The sequence below is a fragment of the Anser brachyrhynchus genome (genome assembly GCF_964034855.1).
Source record: "Anser brachyrhynchus genome assembly, chromosome: 8".
NCBI lineage: Eukaryota > Metazoa > Chordata > Aves > Anseriformes > Anatidae > Anser > Anser brachyrhynchus.
In genome coordinates, this window is record NC_137702.1 from 20,042,548 (window position 1) to 20,070,312 (window position 27,765).

The 27,765-nt window shown below is 49.1% G+C and overlaps 2 protein-coding genes across 21 annotated transcripts; one reads left to right on the forward strand and one right to left on the reverse strand.

The window, feature by feature from the left end:
* Nucleotides 1-1,017: 1,017 nt before the first annotated feature.
* On the reverse strand, nucleotides 1,018-4,651 carry LOC308198817 (uncharacterized protein). 6 transcript variants are annotated; one of them, XM_080601940.1, is made up of 9 exons: nucleotides 4,364-4,636; nucleotides 3,844-3,892; nucleotides 3,302-3,341; nucleotides 2,977-3,013; nucleotides 2,556-2,587; nucleotides 2,120-2,211; nucleotides 1,499-1,524; nucleotides 1,173-1,245; nucleotides 1,021-1,074 (listed from the first exon to the last, which is right to left on the reverse strand). In XM_080601940.1, exons 1-3 carry the CDS (start codon nucleotides 4,619-4,621, stop codon nucleotides 3,316-3,318), a joined length of 333 nt encoding a protein of 110 aa, XP_080458066.1. In that variant the 5' UTR covers nucleotides 4,622-4,636; the 3' UTR covers nucleotides 1,021-1,074; nucleotides 1,173-1,245; nucleotides 1,499-1,524; nucleotides 2,120-2,211; nucleotides 2,556-2,587; nucleotides 2,977-3,013; nucleotides 3,302-3,315. The 6 variants fall into 6 exon arrangements, 4 of the variants coding, with proteins under 4 accessions (XP_080458065.1, XP_080458064.1, XP_080458066.1 ...); XR_013954223.1 differs by lacking the exon at nucleotides 1,173-1,245 and having other exon boundaries at nucleotides 1,018-1,074; nucleotides 4,499-4,585; XR_013954224.1 differs by lacking the exon at nucleotides 1,173-1,245 and having other exon boundaries at nucleotides 1,018-1,074; nucleotides 4,456-4,544.
* A 40-nt stretch (nucleotides 4,652-4,691) lies between these two features.
* On the forward strand, nucleotides 4,692-27,307 carry ZBTB37 (zinc finger and BTB domain containing 37). Of its 15 annotated transcripts, none has more exons than XR_013954213.1 (7): nucleotides 4,692-4,758; nucleotides 5,441-5,546; nucleotides 7,048-7,980; nucleotides 9,403-9,502; nucleotides 11,623-19,093; nucleotides 21,212-21,306; nucleotides 22,515-27,307. XR_013954213.1 is itself a non-coding variant. In XM_080601926.1 (5 exons), the coding sequence occupies exons 3-5, from the start codon at nucleotides 7,058-7,060 to the stop codon at nucleotides 12,109-12,111; spliced, it is 1,512 nt and encodes a 503-aa protein (XP_080458052.1). In that variant the 5' UTR covers nucleotides 4,692-4,758; nucleotides 5,441-6,143; nucleotides 7,048-7,057; the 3' UTR covers nucleotides 12,112-27,307. The 15 variants fall into 15 exon arrangements, 2 of the variants coding, with proteins under 2 accessions (XP_080458052.1, XP_080458051.1); XR_013954214.1 differs by having other exon boundaries at nucleotides 22,948-27,307; XR_013954218.1 differs by having other exon boundaries at nucleotides 11,623-18,575.
* Nucleotides 27,308-27,765: the final 458 nt, after the last annotated feature.

The following is a 27,765-nucleotide window of genomic DNA, read 5'->3' on the forward strand; positions in this document are numbered from 1 at the left end:
TTTCAATCAGCAGAAGAGTCACTGATGCAAGCTCTGCACTGCTGGGTAAAGGCATGTTCTTTCTGATCAACTAGGAAAGTCAAGTAATGCAAAGCAGTCACATATTTCAATTGGTCTACGCTATTTCTTTCCAGTTCAGGAAAGCAGTTAACATTTCAGTACAAAATGTATCTTATGGCAATTGAGAAGCAAACAGCTTACCAAATGTCTGTCACGGAGTATCTGGCAGTTCTTCCATTCTCAAAACTACAATAAACACCAGAAAATAAAAGTTTCAGTGCAATGCTAATGTTATAATACAACCATCAGACTTTCACAAACTTCCATTCTTGTTGCAATCATCACCACCTCTTTGCAGTCTTTGGTGGTTCCACACACAGGTTGAAGCTACTTACTGGTGCTCACAAATGCCCTCAGACTAGCATCTGTCATTCAGCTGATGGCAGCCAGAAGCACTCATGTTACACCAAGACCACCCCAGAAAACAAGCCAGGTAAGCTATCTCAAAGCATTCTGCTCTAGGAGACATGCTAAATTACAGTCCACATCAGTGGCATTTTATCCTGACTGCACATCAACACCCTCCCCCCCCAGGCCTTTAAGTTTTTCCTCCTTATCCCTTGCCACACAATTCCCTCCCACTTCCAATTATTAGTACTATTGCCACCATTTTTATGGCTACTGTCAGTTACAGGGTCTTTCAGTGAAGAGCAGTCTACATTAGTAGTTTCAGGTCAGACATTTGACAACATCATTACAACCCTGTAAGACATGCCATGCCTGTCTGCACAGTTACCATATTTAAAGAGTTCTCAAATAATTTCAGTCTTCCACATGAGATTCAGTCCCCAACACCTTGGTAAGTGAAGTCTGCTGGCTGCTAATAACTTGTGAAAATCCTGAAGGAGCCTATGTAAACAGGCACCAAGAAGTGGCACTACAATTAGAGGCCAGCACCTAGCAGCTTCCCCATCCCACAGCACAGCTATGAGCAGTAATACAAATTCACTGGCAACTTACCTTTGCCTGGAGCACGACCAGCTGGTACCACCTCACAGCTCTACCACAACAGCACTAGAAAAAAAACAAACACAGAATCAGGACAGCACATAAACAGACACAAGAATGAAATCCAGTCAGATGCCCGAAATCAGATAGAGCTAATTGCAGACCTCCACAATTGAAGTCAGTGTGTTCGCATTTCATCATACAGGCAGCTTATACTGTCAGTCTGTGGACTGCTAACTGCTTTAGGAAGAAGGCAAACAGTGCAATCAGAGCAACTTCAGGAGCTCACAGATGCACTAAGTTTAGCAAAACCAGTCTGCCAAGTCTGGGTCTTATCCAGCAGTTCTTCCCCTAAGCATCCTCCTGGTTTGGCTGAAATGCAAGCAGACAACACCACCCCCTCTGCCCACACCAGCCAAATACTTCACTTCACATGCATATTCTAGGCTTCCTATGCTAAGAAACTTGCAAAGTTAAAACAAGTACTTACATCATGACAAGAAACAATTCGGGAGCCTGCAAAGGAAAAGTCACTGTTAGTTGTGGTCCAGGAGGAAGTTTCAGCGTAACAACAGCTCCATCAAAGGCTGTATCAGTGTTTAGTCAAGTTTTATCCTCATTGGGATCAGAGACCTGATTCAACATCATGTACAGCAAACTGCAACACTCCCAGCCCCTTCCACAAGGGGGCCCAAACCGATCTCCCTGCTCTCAACATGCAACATCACTGCTGAGACTGCAGAAAGCACCACACCTCCGAGCTGGGAACACACAGACCTGTAAACATTCAGGCTGGTCTAACCAGGAAAAGCATTTTGGATACTGAACTCATGGCACTGCTACATTTATGTTTAGGAAATTACATTTATTTGCAGGAATGTTCTGGGGAATTTTAACCCTCCAAAATAATTACTTCATACTTCTATTGTGAAGCATAAGGCACACTTAGGGCAGTTTTATCTTTGCTTCATGTTTTCCAGGAACAGAATGGATTTGCAGACTCGTCTATAAACACAAGTTCTCAGGCTCAAATGCAGCCCAGTAGCTGACCTATTATTTCACAAGTGCAGCACAGCCAAACATAGCATCCAACTAAAATATCTTCAACTACCTTCAGTTAGAAGAATCTTGTCTTGCCAACATCCCTGACAGGTGAAAGCTTCTCACACCAGGCACAGGCATCCTGTCTCTGTCCAGGGCACACTGCAAAGCAACACTTACAGGACTTAGAGCACAAACACCAGATGAACCAAGAGTTTTCATTACCAAACCCTATTCATCCTACTACATTTTTTAAACATTTGTCCCCTTTCCTGATCTTCTGAGAGAGACTGACAAAATGCAACAAAGGGTAGTGTTTCACTGTAACCTTTCCATTTCAGTTGTCTGTCAGACTTATCCTAAGGTACAGGAGGCTGCATCAGATAGGAGCGAAAGACTGAACAAGTGATCACCACTGATCATCTGCTGAACTATGCTGTCATCATACGCAGCCTTGTCATAGACAGAAAGCTAGTTTTCACAGAAGCTGGCAATATCATATTTACCTTGCATAGCTTGTAGCTGCTTCTCCCAGTGCCTGCAACAAGAGAAAAATCAGACCCCCTCAGCTTTCTTGAGCAAGTCTAGGATTTCCAAGCAATATACCACAGCAGCAAGATACATCAGATAGGAGCGAAAGACAAAACTCTGTTCATCACAAGAAACTCTGCTGAACTATGTTATCATCAGTGTATCTGCTTTAGAGTAATAGTATTGAGCAATCTCCTGTGATAGCTTTGAAAAACAGAATTCCCCAAATAAATTTAAAGAAATATTCAGGAGTCTTTTGAATACTATGAAGCATCAATTACTTCTGTGCATTAGTGAAAATTAACCCCAAAACTTCTCTTCCATTTTACACACCCCACTGCCATGTTTCAGCAGCTCCATTGAGGAAACCTCAGCAGACTCCATGAAGATCCTTACCAGGTGATGTTTTTTCTGTAAGTGCATGATTCAAGTCCTGAAAGAAAAAAAGCTTATGAGAAGTTTATCTAAAGGCAAAATATCAAGGTGAATTCTAAGCTGTTGTGCCTCAGATGGAAATCATGGTGGTATGAGCTCTCATCATTATCTTGGTCAAGAGTAGCAAACTATTTCGAGTCATCATTGTGGCACAAGAGGGAAAACTTAGCATAGGGAACACAGTTTGCCTGCTTGTCATTAAAATAAGCATGCTCTAGACAGTGCTCTAGACAAACAGCAAGCCCTTAAACACCCTTTTATGTTCACTTTTCAGATTTATTTTTACCTTGTGAAGTAGTATCAAGTCTTCATATTGAGCAGCAGACCTAGAGGAAACAGGATAGTTTGAGATGTGTGTAGAACTAGGTGCAGTATCTCTGACAGTGACACTGATAACAGAAAAAAGCCTCAGTGCAGAGTTTTCAGAAATTACTTCTGTCCACTACTCTAATATCTGAAAACATCACAGGCTCTCCAATTTAGTTATCAATCCTGATAGCTACAGGCACTTCTCTCCTATCTTGTGTATGGTAAAATAGCAGTAACAAAGGAAATAAAGGTATCCAGTGTACTCCTGGAGTCTGATTAGAGGCTGCAATAGTATTTTTGAACAGAAGCCTCACACCCACTCCTCAGCACGAAGAATATATGACTCTTCCCAGTAGAATGAAAACCGCTCAGAGACACCACAGTCAACTGCTGCATTACAAACACTGGTCCTGCAACTTTCTTAGACACAGGAGTACCCCAAGCTAATCACTGCAAGTACACCTACACAACACAGTTTATTTCTCAAATTGAAGTCCGTATTTCAGAAGCTGTACTTACCTTTTGTGAAGCCACCGAAGAGGCAAGAGTATACTTGATGCATCTTACACTGAAATCAAAAGAACAGGCATTAGCTTTTCTTAAGAGACTAGTAGTCACACATTCCCTTCAAAATGCTTAAATAAAATTCAAAGCAGAGCCCTGAGCTTTACAGTAGAAGCCTTCCCTGATGCAACAGAGACAAGCCTGCATAAGTAATTTCTAATCCCGTTTTTTAATCTGGGCAAAAACCACAGAACCACTTTTTTTTCTTTAACTTTTACCCTTTTCTCCAGCCCCCATTGCAGTGCACACCCGGCCCGCCCTGTGGCCGCGAGCTGCCCTCGGTGCCCAGCGCACAGCCCCCGGGGCCTCAGCCCCAGCGCCCCGCTCCGTGCCCAGCTCAGCTGTGTTGGCATTCATCAGCCCCTCAGATGTCCCTACCAACACGGTTCTCATCATGCGCAGGCACGCGGAAGGCTGAGGGGTAACCCTTCACCACCCCCCACCCCGGCACCAGGCCCGGCCCCTCAGGGCGCACCCCGAGGCCTAGGCCGCGCGGCCCCAATCCGCCTCCATCCTCCTCCGCCAGCGCCCGCCGCGGATCCCCCGCGCCCCGCCGCGCCTCCACACCGCCCGCCGGTCCCGCCAGCGGGGCGGTGAGGGCACAACGCACCGCGCCGCGGGGCCGCGCCGCGAACGACGCCGAACGACCGCCCCGCTCCGCCGCCGCGCCTCGCTTCGAAAGGCCGCCCGCCCGCCGCGCGCCCCTTATATAGCCGCGCGGCGGTGACGTCATCGCGCCGAGCCCCTCCCCCGCCTGGGCGGGGCGGGGCGGGGCGGGAGGGGGATTTTCTTCCGGGCGGGGGGGGGGATGGGGGGGGGGGCAGGTTTGCGCTTCCGGGCCGGCGCCGGGGCCGATCCCAGCCCCGGGAGGTAGGCGCGGGGCGCCCCGGGCCGGGGGGGGCGGGGCGGGGGGCCGCGGAGCCTCGCGGGGCGGCCCCGAGGGGAGCGGGGCCGGGGCCCGCCCCCGGCTAACCGGGGCTCCCCCGGGAGCGGCGGGCTCCCGGCTGAGGCCGCCCGCGGCCGCCGTCAGCGCCCAGCAGCCGCGGGGTTCGTTCGTGCTTCCCTCCCTGCGCGCCCCGGGCCGGCTCCCCGGGGAGCCGCCGTCCCGCCGCGGCTCGGGCCGTGCCCCTCGGCGCGGGGAGCGCTCCGGGGGCCGTCGCTCGAAGGGCCGGGCTCGGGGAGGTCACGGCACCGCGGCCCCGGTCCCGCAGAGGTTTTCGTGGTGCCGGGCGGGCTCCAGCCGCGGGGCGCCCCGGGGGGGGGGGGGGGCGGCAGGCAGGAGCCGGGCGCGGGGGGTGTCTGCGCCCCCGTTTTCCTGCTCGCCGCCCGTGCGGTGCTAACGCTGAGCAGGCAGCGGGGAAAGGCGGGTTGGACAAAATTCGGGATTTCCGTGCGGTTTGGGGGGCGCCGCGGTCGGTTAACGCCGCCGCCGTGCCCTCGGGCCGAGCAGCGAGCGCCAGAGCCCGGCGTTGCTGGCTCTGCCGGGGAGAGCCCCGCGCCGCGGCGCTACATTTCTCCTGCCTCTCTTTTTCTTTTCTCATTCCTCCTAAAGGGGAAGGGGGCAAAAAGCTTTCAGACGTTACAGCCTCAGAGGAAAAGCAGAGAACAAAGCCACCGAGCCCACTTCCTCCCGGTGCATGGTGCCGTTAACGTGACAGGTATGGCATCGGACCGACCGCGTCTCAAGTTCTGCGCTTAGCCGGGCGTTGGCGTGGATCCGCAGGCTGCAGCTGCTTCTTGGCCTTGGCGGGTTTTGTTGCTTTCTCCCTAAAAATAGGGCGAGGGGAGAAGAAGCCTGCAGATGTGGCATTGTTAAGTTGCACCTTGGGAAGTTGGATGCACCTCTGATCTCATCCCCCCCTCAGTCAGGCAGCCGTCGCCTCATTTAGCAATCCCTGTGCGCGACCTCAGGAGATTGACAGGCTGTTCTGCAGCTTCAGGTTTAGTAACATATTTTGCCAAGTTTGCACAAAGTCTGTTCTGGCACACGAACATGCACTGTCCTGCAGCGCTCATAGCTGGAAAAGAAAAAATGTGCCGAGGCTCTAGGCCCCCGTCCTCCGAAGGCACATGTGCTTAAGCTGAAGCACGCGCTAGTCCCTTTTATTCTGAGATTTCTCAGAGTAGGCACTATCAGCTTCAGTATTGCCGGACTGCCCGAAATTGTTTAGATATCTGCAGCACTCTGCCTAATCAACACTTCAGATGCCATCCAACTGGGAAGCAGCTCGTGCCACGAGAGGTCTTTAATGAAGGTATTTATTTTCCTTTTTTTTTTTTTCTGGTGTGTTGGGGGGGGTGAGTTTACGTCTAATTTTGGACCATTCTGAATTTTTACCATATATGGTCAGGGCTTCTTTTCAAACTTTGCCAAAATGAAATGTGATGATTATAAAAAAGAAAAAAAAAAAGGAATTACGGAAAGGAAACTAGGAGAGCTAGCGTGCTAATCCTCATTGTTCATAAGGCATATTCTGCTGTGTGCGATACCTCAAGCTACACAAACGTTGGCTTCTTTTCTCGTGGAGTCATTTGAGCCCGCTGGATGGTCGATGTGTCGGTGGTTGGAGTTGGTTACTGCTCTTTTGCTTTCACTGGCCTGGTGTCTGTTTTCTGCCCTGTGTCGGAAGTGCCACAAACGATGAATATCTTGGTTTTAATGGCGTGATTAAGAGGCCTTGAGTTCAAACACGTGCTGGTCGGCTTTTGAAAAGTCGTTGCGGAGGATTTAGGCCCCTCTCTCTCCTTCCCGATTCCTGCTCTGTAAAGGACAATCTTATAACAATATTTCTTTCCACTTTCAAAATGCTTAGAAGGTACAAGTGCTAAGTATTTTAATCCCTTATGCAATCATTACCTATTTTTAGAACCTGAACCATTTTCAGTGTTCTTTTTACAATGCAAATGCGCTTTTATTGAGGCTTGCAGAATGAACTGTTTAGAGCACTTAAGCCACAGGGAATGGGGATCTGTCAGGGGCTGTTTTAACATAATGTTTGTAAAAGGCAACGTACAGAACATAAGGATCAGAGAGCTGCTGCGAGCCACCTGTAAATTAAGCGCTGAAAGCTCTCTAAAAGTCCCGGTATTTCAAGCTGAATAAACGTAGATTAACGACGGCTTGTTTTTTTTCTTTCTCAATCGGGTTGCACCTGCAAGCGGGACAGCCATGGAGAAGAGTGGGAACATTCAGCTGGAGATTCCTGACTTCAGTAACTCTGTCCTGAGCCACCTGAACCAGCTGCGCATGCAGGGCCGCCTGTGTGACATCGTGGTTAACGTGCAGGGGCAAGCTTTCCGCGCTCACAAGGTGGTGCTGGCTGCCAGCTCGCCCTACTTCCGCGACCATATGTCCTTGAACGAAATGAGCACAGTTTCCATTTCTGTCATCAAGAACCCATCTGTTTTTGAGCAGCTCCTTTCCTTTTGTTACACCGGTAGGATATGCCTGCAGCTGGCTGACATCATCAGTTACCTAACGGCCGCCAGTTTCTTGCAGATGCAGCACATCATCGACAAATGCACGCAGATTCTTGAGGGAATTCACTTCAAAATTAACGTGGCAGAGGTGGAAGCGGAGTTGAGCCAGACCAGGACAAAGCATCAGGAGAGACCCCCGGAGTCTCACCGGGTGACGCCAAATCTCAACCGTTCCCTGAGCCCTCGTCACAACACCCCGAAAGGGAGCCGCCTGGGCCAGGTTAGCACAGTGCTGGACATCCGGGAGCTCAGCCCGCCGGAGGAGTCCACCAGCCCCCAGATCATCGAACAGAGCTCGGACGTGGAAAGCAGGGAACCCATCCTGCGGATCAACAGAGCGGGACAGTGGTATGTCGAGACGGGAGCGGGAGACCGCGGCGGACGGAGCGACGACGACGTCCGGGTGCTGGGAGGAGTGCGCATTAAAATGGAGAACCTGGAGGAGTGGCTAGGGGCAGAGAATCAGCCGTCAGGAGAAGACGGGAGCAGTGCTGAGGAGGTCACAGCGATGGTGATCGACACCACGGGCCACGGATCAATGAGCCAAGAGACTTATGCGTTAGGGTCCTCAGGGGCCAAAGCAGTCAGGCCGACCAGCAGTGAGATTGACAGGTGAGTTCTCTGCAGCTTACGTCCTGACCTTGGCTGTAGGAGGAGATTGAGCAAGATTTTCACTTGGCTGGGTTGGTGCTTTTGAACGTTTCCCCCTAATATTTCACGTGTCCTTCTTAAGCCTAAGCACTGAAGGACTTTTTTCCTCGCGTTACAGAGTGTATCTGGTTTGGGTCGTAATGTTTTGGCTGGACAGCCATCAGCCCAGGATCTCCAGGTGCAGGCTAGCTTGGGAACTTGATCGTTAGCGCTCACAGATGTATAGATTGGAATCTCTGCCTCTCAGCGTTTCAGCTGACATGGGTTTTTTGTCTAAAAAAGAAGTTGCTGTGCAGCCTCAGTAGATGCCATGCTCAGCATTGGAATTAACGAGGCTGTATACAAGACATTACGCAAAGTACCATTGTAATGATGCCTTCTGGCCTGAAAATCTGGGAGTTGTTCTGGTCTAGGAACAAGGTGGCCACCAGCTGTAGGTCAGAGGAAGCTTTCTTCCTGGTGGTCCAGGATAGCAGTGGGTCCTGGGGTTGCATCTGCTGAAGCAGTTGAGGTGGGGAGCCCGTTGGCCTCTGCTGTTGTTTGGATTTACATGAAACAGCAAAAAGCCTATATTGGGAATAGGGGGTGAAATATGCTGTGTTTTGTTTCTCCCCCCATTTGCTTCCCCGGCACTGCAGCATTTGTTTTCTTGACCTTAGCTCAGACCAAAGAATGGATCTGATAAAGAGCGGATCTTGTGTGTCTGTGAGGGCTTGCATTTGAGAGGGGGGTTTCCCTTCACGCTCCTCCTCTTCTAGCTCAGTCCCTCTGGTCCTACGGGGGAACAGCTTCCCGGAAACAGTGGATATTCCATCACTTACTGTTTAATAAATCAGTCGGTGGGAATTACGGTGAGCTGGCCATTGCAAGAGCAAGCATTTCCTAGCCTCTCGACTCTTCTCCGTGGGCCAGCTGGCCCCGAGCATCTCTCTTTTACACTGCACTCAATATCCACTGTTTCCTACTCGGAGTCCCTGGCATCACTTTTGTGGTGTGTCTTAGTTTCACACTCACAAGGGGGATGAGCACGAGGGTGGTTCGTGAGAGGTGCCCTTAGAGAACCAGTTTCTCCTCCTGTTGGAGAGTTCCTGAGTCTCTGGGCCCATATCAATTTACTTGCTTGCAATAGCAACCAAAAAGCTCTCTGTGACTGAACTGGAAGCCAAATGACTCAGTTTTATTTTTCAGATGTTAAGACTGAAACCACAGACCAGTATGACTTGGTTTTTCCTTTATACTTGCGCTGTTCCGCCTCCTGTGTGTTAGCTGGTGAGGATGAAGAGATGCTATACAGGTGCCTCTATTGCTCACCCGTTGTTCTACACACCATAGTGACCTGATGCCCATTAAAAACTCCGTTTACACTCTTCCCCCACCCCACAGATTTAGCCCTTCTGGCAGCATGGTTGCTGTGACTGAGCGGTACAGATCAAAAAGCGAGTCTCCCGGGCGGATGGATGAGCCCAAGCAGCCCAGTTCCCAGGTAGGCAGTTCCAGAAGTTTGCAAGTAAACGTTGGCGTTGAAGGTTAAGGGGACTACGTGGTGGTGTAGTATGTAATCTTTTATATTTGCAAGCAATGCTGTTCGTGAAACGAGGACCGTTTACTAGTGCCAAGGGTTTGGTTGCCCACCCTCAGAACACGTGCCGTCAGTGTATGATGTAAAACCGATTCTGTCTGTTGTTTGGGATTTCGTCCAGATACCTGGAAAACAGGAGTTTCTCATGTTGTCTGAGGGCGTAAATGTCAACCCTCATTCTGGGCAGGCCACCAGCTCCTGAGGAGAAACCCTGTTCACCTGGATCTGTGCTAAAACACTGACAGCAAGTGCCCGAGCTGAAGGAAGAGGCGTTAGCTGGCTTCCGTAGGAGGCTGAGAGGTGACAACATCCAAACCTTTTCCTACTGGTACCAAAACCATTCCAAAAAGCCAAGTACTACACCAGTAAAGTTCTTGGGTGGAGTGTCGGAGGACTGGGGGTTTGTGCGGAGGTCTCTTGTCTTTTGTCCCTTGTCTAATTCTTCTGTCGCATACAGTCAGTGTTGCAGTGACACTAGTGCAAGGACATCACCCAGCGGCCTGTGGAAGGACATCTCCTGTTCCTGACACATAAGCAATGTGTTAGTTTGTAATCAAATGACTTTGCTGGAAGCATGTGAGGAGTTACCAGGCTGCTTTGACCTTGAGTAAGACCAAGCGAAGTGAGGAACAAAACCCATGATTTCTGCCTGCTAGCTTCCTGATGCCCTTCGGTAAAACGATACCTTTTGGCTCTTATTTTGCCGAAGGCCTGTCTTGGGTCCTCAGAATGTGTCTAGAAAATTTCAGGTCAAACTGGCCCTCCAGGGCAAATGCAACAGAAAGCAATTTTAGCCCTAAGTATGGAAAAGCTGCTGTTATTTCTCTGTAGTGAGACAGCCTCAATCTTAGAACCGTGGGCTTCAACACATGCAGGGAAGTGCTGTCACCTTTCACACTTCTGCTGTTCCCACGTCGATGTTATAAACAGCCTGCCTGCAATCCCTGCCCGGTGGCAGTGTGCGAGGGAGGTACCACAGCTCTGTGCATCTCCTTTAGCTCCGAGCAGCTTGCCACTGCTTGTGCAGCTGCACTCGGCGGCGCCTGGCACGGTTACACCACTCCTTGTGTGTGCCCAGCCCCAGCTGTCGGAGGAGAGGCTCTTGTGCGTTCACACTGGTTGCTCCTCCGTGCTTGGCATCATCAGGAAATGGCGTGAGGCTTGGAGTACAAACACGCGGGCATTCAGGGGGCTGTCTAGGTGTGCTGCCTCTGGGTACAGCAGCTCCAGAAAGCAGTGCCTGCGGCTGTCCTCGAGCCGTGCGGCTGGGGGATGCCTGCGGCTCTTTGGCTTGCTGGCTTCAGCAGGCAGCGAGGAGCCTGCCGGTCCTTGCCGTGCGCCTTGGAGCCGGTTGCAGCTCGCTCTGCTCAGCCTCTCCCCTGCAATGTCGCGGGGGTGGATGGATTGCGTAAGCCTTTAGTCAAACGTGAGCCATTATAAAATGAAGCCTGAGCGACACCTGAACAAATACCCACGTGAAATGACACCCGGAGAGTTTCAGATGTGAGCTGGAGTTTTATTCCACCTTCGTTTTACTGTAAGCTTATTAATTGGCTTTTTTCTAACATTTAGTAAGTATAGCAGAATACAGTATACGGTATTTTAGTCAAACTGGTCCAAGTTTTTTTGGGGAAAAAAAACGGAGTAGCATGTATTGACACATTTGATCCGCAGCTCAATCAGTGGCTAACTGCCCTCCTGACAAAGGCTGTATTTTCTTCCCCAGACCTAGTGAATGGCTTGGCAGAAGGGGCCACTAGCAGAGGTTTCTAATTGATTGCTCGTTTGTCTCCAGCCCCAAGGCTCCAGTTAAGCACTTAAATGTGTGCTTGAGGTTGCAGACATTAGTGCTGTTGATTTCTAGGTTTGGCACATGCTCCAGTGCTTGACTGGACTGGGGCCTAGAGGAAGAAACAGCAGATCTTCTTTTCTGCATATTTTTTTCCTTTTTAAGCTGCTTTATTTTGTTTTGTTTTGTTGGTTTTTTGTTTTGTTTTGTTTTTAATCTGTTTTTTCCTTCGCAGGGCGAAGAATCACCCATGATTGGAGTGAGCGGTTACGTGGAGTATCTCCGGGAGCAGGAAGTTTCAGAGCGCTGGTTCCGGTACAACCCACGGCTCACCTGCATTTACTGCGCCAAATCCTTCAACCAGAAAGGCAGCCTGGACCGGCACATGCGGCTCCACATGGGCATCACGCCTTTTGTCTGCCGCATGTGTGGGAAGAAGTACACCCGCAAGGATCAGCTGGAGTATCACATCCGCAAGCACACAGGCAACAAGCCCTTTCACTGCCACGTCTGTGGCAAAAGCTTCCCTTTCCAGGCCATCCTCAACCAGCACTTTCGCAAGAACCACCCTGGCTGCGTGCCTCTGGAGGGGCCTCACAGCATTTCCCCCGAGACCACTGTCACGTCTCGGGGGCAGGCGGAGGAAGAGTCTCCCCCGCAGGAGGAAGCTGTTGCCGTGGGGGAGACGGCACAGGGATCTGTGTCCACCACTGGGCCAGACTGAAGCGCAGCGGCAGGGTCTGGGGAGGAAGGACCATCTTCCCGTTTTGGCTCTAGAGAGTCAGCACCAACCTGGCAGGCTGGTACTCTAATTAGTGCAATGCCACCATTGGACAGAAAGAAGCTCCCAAGATGTTGCCAAAATAGAAAAATCTTTCTCTCTCTCTCTCTCTTTCTCTCACAAGCCCCCACAAACATAGTGTTAAAGGTTTTTCTCCCTTATTCTTCATCTTCTTGGGGAAAAACAAGACAACTGTGTCAATCAACTTCTTATTCAGGGATCGACAGGATTTCAAATTTTTGTAATGTTCGATAGCGATCATCCGGGACAAGCAGTCCTTTTTATTTCTCAACAGATTGTGGCCCAGCTGCCAATTCCTGCCGGCGCAGAGCCAGCGAGCCTGGCTGCTCCTCGCTGCGTCTTCTGGCCCGCATCAGAGGGGCAAGCAGGGGCGAGGGGCAGTTGCCTTTCTCCCTTTCCCAGGTAGTTGCCACGTTAAAGAAAACAAACAGACTGTCCTAGTGGAACCTGCCTTGCCTGACTATATTTATCCCTGTCTTATTTTTGGTGTGTCTCTTTTTACATTTTTATGTAAACTATTATTTTAGGGCTTTTGGCTTGCCCGTTCCAGGCGTGTGGCCTCCTGCCCCTTGTTAAAAGCGGGCATGGCTATGAAGCAGTATTCTAGAGGTCAGCAAAATTTGAAGCACTTAGGCTACTGTAAGTGAAATTTAGCAGCTGTGAGGTTTGCGTCACTCTAATGTGTGGGGAGAAGGTTTGGAGGGGTCTTTCAAAGAGGGTTATCCTCTGCTGGTGCTGATCTGGAGAGTTTGGAGCGCTCCGACTTCCTGACCGGTGCGCTGCCGTGCTTCAGGTGTTGCCAAGCTTTAGGAAGAGGTTTGTTTTCTGGCTGAATGGAGGAGTTAGAGGCTGGCTACCAAAGTCGTCCTTCACCCCAGCTCCCCCCTTGACACGCACTTGATCTTTTCTAACAGCAATATGGTTTACTGAGATACTGTAATCCCAGCCAAGCAATCATGGGTGGTTGCTTTTGAACATGTTTCTACAAACTAGTTTGATAACTTTTTTATTGCTGAAATGAAAAAAAGAAAACCCTACTTTATTTCCTCATAATGGTTCAGGAAACTTAATATCAGTGGTTCCTAGAGCAATCACAACTCTGTCCCGTTGCATGGACTTAAACTTTTGTATTCTAAGAAGCTCTGATGTTTAGAGCAAGTTTAGCAAACCTGGAGAGACATGCCTGTGTTGTGTATTGTAGGTGTCTGCACGTGCTTACGTGTTTCCTAAACGGAAAAGCATGGGACAGGTAGATAAGTGCAAATATCTTGACATCTTCTGAAGAAGTCTTTTTAAAAATATGCAATACTTTAAGAGTTTTCTTTGGTTCTGTTGCTGAGTTGTTCATGATGGAAGGGGAAAATGCACGACAGGTTGTGCAGATTGGGTTTGGGAGAGGACATTTGGTTGAAGGGATTCTCTTTAAGATGTTTAATGTGTGTCTTAGGGAAGGATGAAGTTCTGATCCTTAGGATGATGGGAGGAACAATGAGACATTGAAAAAGAAACACATTCCAGCTTGCTTTCGCAAAGAAAGCTGGGCAAGTGGTTACAGCGTGGCCTTGGCAGGCAGGAGGCTTTCTGAGTGCAAACAAAGCTTCTCCTGCTGTCTGCCTGCACAGCTTTGGGCACAGGAAATACTTCCTGGCCTCGCTTTCCCCACCTGCAAATTGGGACTTGTGATCATTTTCCTGCCCTTTTAGAGGCAAGAATTTGGAGAAGGGTGAAGCAGTCTTGCCCACCTTCCACTTTGAACAGGCGAAGGGTCTCGCTGTTCCTCCCACGTCTCTCTCAAAAGGCAGACGTGGCTCTGATGCTGTGGTGTGCGGGGAGGGGAAGGGCTTGGTGCCAGGATCAAGCGCACCAGGGACATGCTCCTAAGAGAGGAGCCTTGGCAGGTGTTCTGAGCAGGGCACCTGCCCAGTGCAAGTTCCTTGACTGTTTCAAACAGGAAAACTGATATCTCCCCTTCCATTTTCCTTCCGTCCCTTCTTCTTCCGCTCCTGTCAAGTGCATCGTCACGCAGGGGATGATGTTCTGAGCGGCCAACCGAGGGACCAGCCCCGTTCAGTTTCCTGTCAAAGGTCAAACAGTAAGGTTGCCAGAGAGTAGTCGCAGAAGATGAGAGGTAAGGGGGTGGCTAAGGTAGGTTTCGTTGCAATCGAGGTGTGGGGAGGAGCGGAGATATGCAGAGTATGCTGCTTTAGTCATAGCTTTTGAAGTTACCAAAAATCATTAAGAAAAAAAGTTAAAAACTTTGAAGTCCTATCCCGTTCACACTAGAGAGTGTCAAAAGTTACTTTTAGTTGCTTCAAAGATTTTTTAAGTGTTTTAAAATAGAACTTTTAAAAGAATACTACCAAACTATAAAAACATAAAATTATTTATATACATATATTATATATAAATATAGTGGGAAAGTTTCCCTGCTAAGCTTGCTGTGAAGAGAAGGGTGAAGGTGCAGTAACTGCTATACAAGCAACATTTTTTGGAAACAGATGGCAACTGATCCATCAAAGCTTAGTGATGAAGGGCTGACATAAAATGGTGAATGCCTTATTTGTATGGCATAGCTGTGAGTTTCTTGAGCAGGTTTTTGTTTTACTGTATTGATACTGTGAATGGAGGAGCATCCTAGCAGCCCAGGGTGAGATCGGTGCATCCTGTTTGGCTGATTTGCTACTTTTAATTGGCCTGGTGAAAGTTGTGAAATTGTTCCTTCATATTGTTCTAGGCTAGCCTGAAAACAAAGCTTGTGAAAGGTTTTATTTTTTTCTTTTTTTTTTTTTTTTTTTGGTGCAGAGGTTGCCACTGTACAAATGATCATTTCTGATTGCATGCAAAAGAGCCAATATTCTTGCCCAGGCCTCGTTGAGGTGAAGTTTATAAGCTTGTAACTAGAGTCAGTATAAGGAATGGTAGTGGGAATCACTCTAATATTATTTCTGTACATTTAATGGACATGTATGTGTACGTATGTGTGGAAATCATGGCGTCTCTAATGTTTTTGTGAGCCGTGCTGAAAGCCGTCGAGGCCACTTGCGCTAGGAGAGGGAACCAGTTCAGGAGGAGTTGTTTGCTCAACTTTTCTTTCAGCGATTGGCTTCCTCAGCGCAGATGTGGCTGTGACTGCAGGATCAGGGCTTGGAGGCTGTGTGCAGGATGGAAAGACCTCGTGTGAGTTCTCCAGCAGCGCTGTAGCTGCTTGGGGTCGCTTCCCATAGCGGTGTGGTAACATCTTTTGTTGCATCTCCACTGGCAGACGCGGAGCTCTTGCAGCTCCACCGAAGCTGTGGAGAAAGAGGTGCCGGCTTTCCGAGCACAAGTGCTTCTGCGATGGGTTGAGGCACAGCTTGGCATTTCCACGTCTAGCTTCAGCTTTTTCCCCTTTGCCAAAACTGTGATTTCAACTGTGATTCAAGGAGGATGTGAAGCGAACTGTCGTGTTTTAATACCTCTGTAACTTTACATTTCTGTCAGCTTCAGAGCTAGGGCTTGCTAACCCGTTTGTTTGCTCGCCTCAGGCAGCAGGGGAACGTGCTCTGTTTCTGCAGCCTTCCTTATCGGAGGGGGAACGCATTTCGTAGGTCTTTGCAGTGGCAAGGAAACCTTCCCGATGTGAAGTGTTGCGGTTCTCGCCGTGAGCCTGCAGAAAGCCCCAGTGCCAAGTCACAGCAGGGCAAAGCGCGCGGTGCTGTGGACGTTCCCTGCTGCTGCTGGGCTCCCTGTGAATAGCTGTGAAAATAACAGGAATTGTGTTAATACTGTGCTGCTGCTTCGGGGAAAAGTTAGCAGTCTTCCTCTCGGGAGGATGACTGGCGTAGAGCTGGAAGAGGGAAAAAAGCAGAACGTCTTTCTGCTCTCCTGCAGCGGGAGTGTGTGAAACCGGCCGAGGCCGCTTACTTGCAGCAGCACCAAAAAAGGGGGGTTGTGAAATGTGAATTTCTAACGGGAGGCAGAGAACATGCTTGGCCACCTAATGCCAGCCAGGGGCACCAGCCTGCGCAGAGTCGCAGCAGGCGAGGCAGAGCAGTCCCGTGGCGCGGCCGTGCCGCCCGCCGCTGGCTTCCCGGCGCAGCTCCTCCTCGGGCTGCTGCCGCCAGCTTGCGGCCCTTTGCCTCGCCGGCGTCTCCTCTGAAATCCTTCCAAGCTGTGGTCTGTTTAACTGAGCTTGCCGAAGTTTGGGTGGCTGAAGGCAGGAAGAATAGAAAGCATTTAGTGTTTCTGCTGCTGTTTCAAACCTGGCCGAGGTCGGCAGGGGCTGACCGTGGGCATTGGACAGCCGCCGGGGGCTGGAATGGCGTTCGGAGCAAGCTGCAGCCTCGTGGGAAGGCACAGCGGGGCAGGCGCGGAGCCAGGATGTCAGCCCTCTTCAAGTTGAGGCCAAAATACATCAGAGAGACTGATCTCTCTGCCCGGCCTGCTCTTGCTTTGTGACAACTCGGTGACTTTGTTTGCCAGGGCAGTTAGTCCCACGCCTCTCTGCAGTGATGATTTCACTTAAAAGTAGTAATTTCACGTAAAAGTTTGACGCGCGGTTCTTTAAATGATTCTAAGCAGTCTGGTCCTTGAGAACAGCCCTTCTTATGTGGTGCATTTGCAAGAGCAGAGTTGTAGCTTTTATTTGCTTGTGACTTCCTCTTCCCAGCAGAAGCCAGTGTATAAAAAGACAACAGAAAAGGTGCAGTTGATTTGGGTGGAAGGTAGCTTGCAAGAGAGACTGAGTCATGCACCTTTCACACTGAGGAAGATCAGCACCCCTTAAACTTATTATTTAAACTTTATAAAAACCTTCTGTTTGATCCTCGACGTGCCAAAGTCGCTGTGCCATTCAGGCATCCGAGTGTTCCTGCAGATAAGTGACACCAATGCTGTTCTTCCCAGAAATGGTTTGGAGATGGGACAGGTCAGGGGGCTGTGATTCAGGAAACTTCTGGTGTTTCTTCTAGGCTTGGGCTCTGAGTTTCTGCAGTCGGAAACCCGGAGCCTTTGGGTGGAGCTGACTGCTGCTGTTACTCTTCTGTAAGGTGGTGGTCCAGCGGTGAGCGTTACCCACACCAGGGGCTGAGATCATGCACAGGGCTTTGACATCGTCAGTGGAAGGTCCTAAAGAGGAGCTAAATATCTTTATTTTAATCATTGTCACTCAAAAGATATTTTAATATAAAATGCATACATCCAACTGTATGTACATTTATATAGAGAGATATATTTGTAACCAAATAAAAGCTAGAACTATGCAAACACTACTGGCTGCTGCTTGAAACTAACATCTACCAGAATATTTTGGAATACTTCGGAGTAGATTTGTTGCCTTTTCTTTTTTTTTTTTTTTTTTTTTAAATAATAAGAAATGCAGCAGGGGCCAAAGTTTTGCTGCAGTTAGTCTCACTAGATGCTTAGATCATTCTGAATCTGGAATCCACTCATAAGTGGGTTATAAAAGTATCTAAAGAGTCCTCCAAACTCTAAAATATATCCAGCTGCATTAGTATTATTGCTGAAAGGCTTTCGTTTGCAAAACATAGGAAAATTCAGAGGCTGGGACTAGGAGAGATGGAACTGTGGCGTTTGGGATGGTAGGTAGAGAAGAGGTAGAGTCAGTAACGCGGGTGTTTGAAGAGGAAGGCCTGGGAGCATTTTCCTTCTGGACATAGGACTGAGTTGGCTGCAAGGCATCTTCATTGTGAACATTTCCGTCATTGGGACGGAGGCTGTGATCGAAGCAGGACTGGGCTGAGTTCTGGTCCCAGGGGAGGTACTGGAAATGTTCCTGCTGAGACTGATGGTGCCAGAGTTTAGCCTGCTGGGAGAAATTTCATGGGGTTTCTACCATTTCTTTGTGTCAGATCCGATCTTTGCTTTTAGGTTTAACTAAAACATGTCCATCTGTAATCTTCACTGACCCGTTTGACTTTTTGTTCTTAGGGACTGTAGAAAATTCAGGTTTCTTATAACATTATCCTCATCCCAACTGTGAACAAGTTACTACTGCTTCTTCTAATTTATTGTCTTTCTGTTCCTGAACGTCTGTATCATCTGGCTGATTACCAGTGCCACCTTGCAGTGCTCCATTAGCTTTTATGCACAGGGAATTGTTGCAATGGATAAGCTGATGAAGCTGGTTGGAAGAGTAGAAGCCTTTAGAGAGTAGCTTTTGCTTCCTCTAGCTGTCATTAGGGAGTGCGCACACACGTACCAGTATATACATATATATGTATACATATATAAAGTATTTCAATATAAACTCATTTAGCATTATTGTTTAATTTATATTTTATTCCAGTTATAAACCAAAGTATTACAGCTTGTGAAATGATGCTTCTTGGAAATAGGAGGAGCTGTTTTAGGTGGGTTCTGAAAGACCGTTGTGGACAAAAATGCAGGTAAGATGGAAGAACTTGTTCTGTTGAACCCTAGAGACTGGAAACCTCGGGTGGATTTAAGACGTGCTAGTAAGGTTTGATTGTGGGGAGGCAGTGTGGGTGGCCATTTGAAACGCTGTTGTTTTTTTTTCTCACGCAGTTTAACTTGGTGTTGGAGGAACTGCTATGGCAGCAGTGCGGCCTGGCGGCTGGCAGAGACGAGGCACTGGAGCTGCCTTTGCTGGAGGTGGTTTGAATTCGTGCTTTGACCGTGTCTCGGCAGCGCTTCTGCTGCTGGACTGCCCCAGCAGAACCGCTCCGGAGCCCGAGCCGCCCCGCTGTGCCTGTTGGCCACAAAGCACGGAGCCTCTGCCCTGCCTGGTGATTTGGGGTACTTTAAAGAAGAATAAGGACTTCCCTACTGGAATGCCTCGAGGATTTCCCTGCAAGGGAACTGGAGGGGTGGCTTTGCCTTATGCTGTAACATGGATCTAAAGTGATCCTCTGCCTGACCCTGTCCTGGTCAGCGCGGGATTAGGGTGAGTTTTTGTTACCAATGGGACAGACTGACTCGGTTCTGGCACTGGTTCTGCTTCCGTCCCCAGCGGCTTGCTGTTTCAAGCTGTGGTGTCTGACCGGGGTTGGAGGTAAGAGGTTCGCGTTGAGGTGGAGTAGAGCTGCCACTGGACCCAGTGCTCCAGGGCTTTGGCTCCTCTGTGCTGTCACAGTGATTAAAGCCAGCCCCGAGGGAGTTTTCAGGGCCTTCTGAAGGCTTCTGGACACCTTTGACATACAGAGAAGTGGTTTTGTTAAACAAAATCAAGGCTTAAAGATTGCAGTGTTCTCCATGGCACTTAAGTGTTCTGTAGGAAAACAAGTATGTTCTGGAAAGCCCAGAAGTAAAAAGGGAGAAGGTGGCAAATCAGACCGTGGTCTGGCACAAGTGGGAGCTTGAGAGAGGAGGCCACAAAAACAACTGCCAGTGTGTTTAGTCCCTAGCTTACTCTTCTAAAAGAGTAAAACAGGCACTTGCTATTTAGCGATGTCTAGAGGTGCAGGTATTTTGTAGTAAGCCCTGAAGAGGTGCACGTTCTGCTGTCAGCAATGGAAAGAGGAAATGAGTTCAAAAGTGAAATCTTGCTATTTTTTTCTCTATGGGGGGAGTAATTGCCTTTCAGAGGAACTTACAAATGCTACAACTTGACCACAAAAATTCTCCTGCAGGCTGAGCAGCAGCCGTGCTTCCTCTTACTCTTCTGCTCAGCCTGCATGCCAGAGGCTCTTTTTATAGCAAGCTTCCCTGCATCCCTCCTATTGAGCAGTGTGATATCGAGCAGTGTGATATCCACCCACCCTTGTTGATTAAGTTCATTTAATACTCTCCAGCAGGATTAGTGCGTACTCGCAGCTCCTGGTGTACATGCAATACAATTTTTAGCTCCTGAGTTCAGATCTGGCAAATATAAAAAGCCTGTAAGCTAATCTATTTCTAATTGTAGTCACTGGGGACTGCGGGCTGAGTACAAGAGCCCTTCTGTGCTGCACCAGTGCCTAGCGAAGCGTCACGGCCTCTGCTTTGCTTGGGTTTTGCGAGGAAAGAAATTCCATCAGGCTGAGGCATCCCGTAACCCTCCTTGGGGCAGGAGAACACTTCCCTGCTCTGGTGGCAGGGAGGAGAGGTACCTTAGACCGAGCTCTGGCTGCTAACTGGGCAGAACAGAGTTATTGAGACAGCTGTCTGTATGTGAAATTTCTGCCACTTCTCTTTAAATGACTGTCAGTAACATATATCTGTACGTGCATAGCATGAGTTTTACAGAAAGGTAGCCCTTTTCACTGAAAATGCCCCAAACTGAACGTTGAGTAGCAGCAGCGTGCTGCACAGAGCGGTTCCTCAGTGCTTAGGGGGTCGCTGCAGGGGTGCGCCTGAGGCTTCGGGCGAGGGCGTTGTAATTCCCTTCCCTTGTAATTGCTCTGATGGCTTTGGGACGCTGCCCACAAAGCTGCGTTTTTGTTTTTAAAGCTTTAATTCCTATCATGGAAATGCTGAAAAATCACAGGTCCCCTCCTCCCCGATTACTTTTAAGTTGTTTAGGTGAATTTTGATGTGGCATGACAGCTTTCAGTTTGTGGTCTACAAGCAACGTCTCCGTGAACTAGCCCAGAAGAGCCAGCCTGCTGCCGACAGATTTACACCCGCTGTTCAGGCACCTGCACTGGGAAACTTGTAGGACTTCACAGACGATCGGTTCAAGTCGGGGGCTGTAGGATCTGATGCTCGTAGCGGGGCTTCCGTGCTGCCGAGGGGCAGGGTTAGCTGGGGGACGAGGGCCGGGGGCTCTGCTGCAGCCTGGGCCGAGTCACTGGGTGCTGGTGCCTGCTTGCTGGGGTCTGTGATGTGAGGGACGTGGGCTGGGTTTCCTCCTGAAGTTTGCCTCGTGACTTCCCACAGACTGCTGCCTTCAGCGGCAGGACGGCCAGCATTAAGGATGTGCTGGGGGGACCTTAGCAGGGGGATCGCGTAGCTTCAGAACCAGGAGTAGCGGGACGTGCCAAGTGTTTCTGTGAGTGAAGAACAAAACCTGCTTTTGTCAGGGTGGTAGAGTAGACCTGGGGGTACCGGCTGTTAACGTGTGTTCAGGTACTTGTTTTTGCAGGGTGAGATGAGCCATTTCAGAAATCTGGGCGAGGAACAGTGGTAGCATTTGAGCCCTGCCTTCTCACTGCAGGTGGCCACCGAGACCCGCAGCAGGTACGTCCGTGCCGCCGCTGGGGTGGGAGGGGAGCCCCGGCACCCAGCCGGGAGCGTGGAGGTGTCACGCTCGGGGGGAGACGCAGCCCCGTGCCAGAGGTGCCCCAGGTAAATGGGCACCTTTTGAGAGCAGCAGGGCGGTGAAGTGCTCCCGAAAAGCGGGCGTAGCCGTGCCTGTCAGACTTGTGTTTGCGTGCTCTGCTGTCGGCACAGTTCCCCACGCAGTGTGCCCCGCGTGTGCAGCTGATGCGCTGGGGAGCGTAGTGCCAGAGCAGGGGGCACCGTGCTGCCTGCTCATCCTGCAGCTGTGCTGGCGTCGGCCCTGCTGAAACCTCCTTCCTAGGAAGAGGAGCGTGCTTCCCGGCAAGGAGCGGGGGAAGCTCCGGGTGTTGCTTGTCACCAGGGGGCTCGGGTGGGTGGCTTTCTTCTTTGCTAGAGGAAAGCTGTCGTGGCTGCTGGAAAAATACCCCACGTGCGTGGGGTTCGGGGTCCTTCTCGCTAAGAAAGCAGCTACGTTGCTGCTGATATTCCAGCAGCAGAACAGTTAACAGAGTAATCAGTTTCATTAAAAAAAAAAAAAGTATTCTAATTTGGTGATGGTGAGCTGGCAAGGAAAGTAGGTTGGCGAGGAGGGAAAGAAGGCACGTGCCCCCTGAGATACGAGGGGGGCTCATCTGCTCTCAGCACCGGCCGTGGCTGCTGCCACTGGAAGTCAACAGGAGGTGTTGAGTGGAATGGGGCAGGTGAAACGACAGCACAGCATCCCTGGGAAGAAGTGTGTGTGGATGTCGTGGGCAGGGAAACGTCTGTTTTGGAACCTGCCTGTGTGCAGGAGCGTGCGGGAAGCCTCGTGGTCTTGGAAGACAAGCATGCAGAGATGCTGACGCCCAGTTCAGAAGCGCTGGAGCTGAGCATCGCCAGTGTTCTCTGGTCTGGGATCTGCAGAGCTCTTCAAGGGATCCGCGAATGGAACCTAAGGAAAGGAGCCAGGCTGCAGTGCGGGAAACTTTGCAGATTTTGGAAATTCCCTTGGAAGAACCTCAAGGGTGGCAAGTGAAGGTTGAAAACAGGTAGCGCCAGGCAGATTTCAAAGTGCTGTTTTCTGAATGTTACGCTTTCTGGCATGTGTTAAAGCTGTTGAAGACTCAAGTTTGCTTTCATTTCAGTACTTTCTCCTTCATGTCATTCCTTCTACTTAAACTCCGCAGCCAAGGAGAGGGTGCAGAGAAGACAAAGCCAAACCCTCTCAGAGGCACGTGGTGGAAGGAGGAGCAGCAGTAGGCAGAAGTTTATACACGGGAAGTTCAGGTTAGGTATAATGAGAAACTTTTTCACCATGAACATAGCCAAACATTGGAACAGATTGTCCAAAGAGGCTGTGAGATCACCAGCCTTGGAGATACTCAAGACCTGGCAGGTAAAATCCCGAGCAACCTGCTTGAAGCAAGCCCTGCTTCGAGGTGGGAGGCTTAGACCCAAAGGTTTGCCCCTCCCTCGGGTATTTGGGGCTTCTCTGTCACCCCACGGGGGTATGAGACACTGCCCCGCCACGTGCTGTGCTGCGTTATGTGAAACGAGGGGTAGAGCCTTACCCCACCACTGCATTTCCAGTCACATTGTTTTTTTTTTTAATTTGTCAAGGATTACTCCATGACAGAGCATCTTGTCTACAAAGGTCTGTGGAGAAGTCCAGCTGCGCCCAAGCGTGAGTGCAGCTTCCTTTTTTTCATCAGACTAAGCCAAGCTATATATATATTTTTTATAGAATTATCATATAAAAATGGGCAGCTTTAATGGGCTTCCTAGTTCCTATCAGTTAAGCTTTGAAATATATTCAGGTGTCTTTTAAATACTGCTGTGTAACTTCCTTGTTTAATCTGACATATTCTGAGTTATTATTTTTCTGCAGTTGTCTAAGGCAGTACTTTAAAAAAATAAGTGCATTATTTTTTTGCCAACCGTCAGTTATGTTAAGCCTCCAGCTTTACTTAGATTTTGTAAATGTGCTTAACCCTCCTCAGCTTTATGGTTAAATGTCTTCATTATTTTTATTATTAATTGCAGTGAACTTATTTATTTAAACCTTCCCATTATGTTTGCAGTCTGAACCAATACCATTCGCTAAGGCCCACAAAAACTGTGAAACTCCCTAGAAAGTAAAAATGAAGCTAAATTGGTTAGTTTTACTACTGGTCATAAAATACAGAAAGTAGCAGCATAAAAAAATATAAAAATTACTGAGTCTGGGGGAGGAATCATGAAGCCTCAGATAAGAAACTTCACTTGGAAATGAGCTACAACCTGACGATGTTCTTTCACTGGTTCCCCATTTGGTCAAGGTCAGAAGCTGTCTTGAGATCCAGAGGTTCTTCTGGGGTCCTTTTTTTTTTTTTTCTATTGATGCGTTTAGGGCATTGGTTTGGTATGGATGCTCCCATGATGCTATTTTCTTAGACATCTTACACGTCTAAGGAAACTATAGATTACTGTGAAGCTTTTATTTAATACTTCATTGCATTAAGTTGGTAACTGAGCAACCGTTGGCTTAACAGAGGCAGGGGCTGGGGGGGAGAAGGAAGGTGCCACGCCGTTGTTGAGGCAGGTAGCTGTGAGTTACACTAACACAATAGGGACAGTGCAATTCTCTGGATTACAGCTTCAAGCTTGGCTAAAAGTGTGAAACGTGCCTCGCATCACCCCTGCGGCTGCTCCCTGGCCGCGGGGTGCTTTGCAGGATGCACCAACGTGACCAAAAGCCAAGGTGAGGCAGTCTCAAGTTTGCTCTGTAAAAATACAGGGACAGGGTTGCTGTCAGCACAGGCTGTCCCACGTGTGTGGTTAGAGGCTGAGGGCAAACACGATCTCTGACGAAGATTCAGGGACTCATTTTGTACACGGTGCAGGTACTTTCCTTAAGGGTTTGACGGTTTCCAAAGCCAGGGTTCTGCTGTTAGGTGAAGCAGCAGATCTGGATCACAGGATCCAGATGGATCACATCCATTTGGGGATGGAGGGCAGAATTTGTCCTGCCCTACGCCCAAGATGAAAGCCCTTCAACTTCCCTGAAGTTCTTGCCTGGGAAAAAGCCCTGCGCCAGTTTCCAGGGCTGTGTTGTCCCAGAGCAAGCGACTACGAGAAATATTTTGAAGTGCAAGGGGAGCGTTGTCACTCAAATAATGCATGTTTCTTTTGTGATCGTGTATATAATATTGCTGACAGGTAGGAGAAGACAGGCCAAGGACAGAGTAATCCTTGCTGGCACAACAGGGACTTTGCTGAATAAGCTCTTTTAAAAGTCGAGTTAGGAAGAGAATAATATGCAGCTCTATGTTCTTGTGGTAATTTATTCCTCACCTTGGGCCCCGTGCTTACAAGGAGGGCCAGTGAAGGACAAGGGCAGACTGTATCGGAGGCTAGTTGACAGAAACGAAAGCAAGCTATTCAAAAATAGTGCTTTTGTCTGAAAAAGGGAAGGGAATGTATGTCGTTTTCCCCTAAGCCTCTGGTATCTTAAACACTAGCTAAAGCTCTCGTGAGCTGTGCCCCAGTTGTTGCTGAAGGTGCCCTCTGCCCCCTTCTTTCCCCAGCCTCACCCCCCCCTTTCCTGTACGACACTGTGAATATGACACCAGTAGCTCTTTTTAACATTTCCATTAAACTTGCTCAGAGCATGAAATGCTGTCCTATGCTGTCACGTGGTGACGCTGTAGATGAGCTGTGACTGAGCGCCCTGTTCAGCTGAACAATAACCCCCAAACAGGGACACCGATGATTTAGCACTTCCACGCAGAGCAGTGGAAGAGGAGAGCATTGTAACAGGAGTTAACAACCTAAGTGGCTTTATATAGCAATTTGCTAATCAAATTTGATTTTTGTAACGAGCTAAACTGACAATCAATTTCTAAAACAGAAAAAGCCTCTTGGAGGGAATAGCTGAGTATGTCTTCAACAGAAAGATTTAACTGGGCTAACTTTAAATGAAGAGCACAGGATTTTTTTCCTTTTTGTTTTTGAGCAATCACTCCAGAAATTGAGTTGCGTTACGCAGCGGAAGATTCACAGGACAGTAACTACCTCTCTCTCTCGGAGTGCTGAGGTTGCCATGCTACACACTATCAGCAAAGCTTTCACTTCAAACAGGTTTGTTTTCCTTACCTCCACGTTTCAGAAACGCAGGTCTGCTCTGTAAAGTGACTCTACGAAAATGGCATCTGGCAGGAGCGGGGAGAGCCTTTCAGGTGCCATCGTCCCTCTGACGCCGGTTCCTCGCCACGCGACCCCTGCGGACGAGCTTCGGGGCTGTGAGCGTGCAGGGCGCGTGCGTTCCCTCGCGTGCTCTGCGCCACAGCAAACCGGCCCGGGGCCACGGGCCGAGGGCTGAACCGCTAACTAGGAACCGAGCTAGCAGCGCGGAGGGGGAGAGGGGAATCCCCCTCCCTTCCGCCTCCAAGGGAGCAGGCAGCAGTGAAAAGCAATAAACTTAAATAAAAATAACACTTTTATACGTTGGTCATTAGTCAGCAGATCTGACTCTGCAAATTTATATATATTATACAAGCATACAGGGAGCAGATCTGTCGTGAAAAGGTGCCATTTTTTTCTAAACAGAGTCCCTTTCCAAACTAGAACAGCACTTTAAATAGGTTCCTCTTAAATAAAAAAAAAAAGTAAAAAAGAAAAAAAAAAGAAAAAAACCCTTTACTGAAGAAATGCACTTTAAATCGTAAGATGAGTATGGCTGTTGCAGGCTTTTGAGACAGCTGTACAGGCAGGGGGCTTGCCGTCAGCCACAGCCCGGGAGGGAGCGATGGTGCCAGACCCTCGGCTGCCACCGGCAGCCCCAAAACTACCGCAGCTCTACCTCCCGCTCCCGCACCCCTCCGGGCCCGGCGCTGCCCCTGCCAACGTTATGGACAGGATTTTCCACCCCAGCCACAAAGCTGGTTGCAGCTCAGCCATGCTGTAGCACTAACAGGACTGGCATGCGTTGACCTGTTGGAATACTTTTGTAAAACGATCAAAAAAAAAAAAAAACAACAACAAAAAAGAAACCCACCCTTGCCTGTAAAGACTCTTGAAACCCCATTTGTAGTAGGTCAGAAGTTGCACCCAGCTGTGACACAGCAGATGGCCCATCCGTGGGCACCAGGCTGAGCAAAGCCATGGGGAAGCTGTTACTGAGGTTGGGGGGGGAGTCCATACTGTAGATAAGGAGCCCTAGTCAGTTCAGTATTTAAAAATAATAATAAAAATCCAAGTTGGTGTGTCCCACATTGATTCCGCTCTGAGCTGGTTTGCAGAGTAACCGTTAATAAGAAAAATTGTGCTGTCACCATCAACTGTTGGCCTATAAATCCAACCTTTTAGGACAGGTGTCCTAACACTCAAGACTTATTTTCACAGTTAAGAAAGTTCCTGCTGTGCTAATTATTATTTTTTCAATTTTATTTTTGGTTGCAATCCTTATTTCAAAAAAAAAAAAAGTCAGTGTTCACACTTAGTCTGCAGTAGGTTGAAGTGTGATCCTGCTGTGTGTAACTTGTGGATATCAGACTGTTCTTAAATGATTTTACAAGCTGTGCCCAAGCTGGTCCTCCGCCCTGGCTTTTCTTCTCCTCATCCAGTGGCAGCTGGCAGAGGCAAATGCTCCAGCGGGGCTGCCTGCTCTCAGGCTGGTCGCATACAGCAACAGCCACTGCTGCTGGAAGGGGCCAGGCAAAGGCAGTGCGAGAACCAGAGTTGGGGAAGGGGGAATAAAACAAAGGTAGAGGGATTGTACAATTGCATTTAAAGCAGTTTAACAAAAAGCGCTCTCGTCAGACAGCTTTAAGAACAATGTGAATGAAAACTTAGCAACTTGGGTAGGAATCTTTGAAAATTCTATAAATGTATACTTGAAATTCTGTTTGTATTAAAACAAATTGCATTTTCTTCTTTCTTTTAACACTGTGTAAAAGAACATTATGCATGTGAGTGGTTTGAGAATTAAATGGTTTAATACTCAGATCCTGGTCTGTCTCTTGTAGCCAACTGGTCCTGGCTGATGTTGATTTTCTCTGGGCTGCCCAGGCAGGAAGGGCACCGAACCCTTCTGATCAGCGGTGATGAGAGCACCCTGTCCCTGCTGCCCTCAGCTTACCAGCGTGGCAGAGCCTGAGCTGTCCCAGGCTGCTTTTCCTGTCACCTTAGATGCCTTCTGTTCCTGGTTTTTGAGCTTTGTCTTACCATGTCTGCAGGCTCAGCCCTTCGCAGTCCCTTGGGCTGGGGAAGCCACTGTGCTCTCGCACCTGATTCCTGTTGCGGCAAGAGGGCTTCCCCAGCTGCTGGAGCCAGAGGAAGGATTTTGGTTCAGTGCCATGCTAGGGAGATCCAGGCATTTCCTCAGCCTTCCTTTTTTTCCCCACCATCTTCAACCTCCGCAGTGTAGAACGAGCACAACAAGAAAGGCAAAGGTTACAG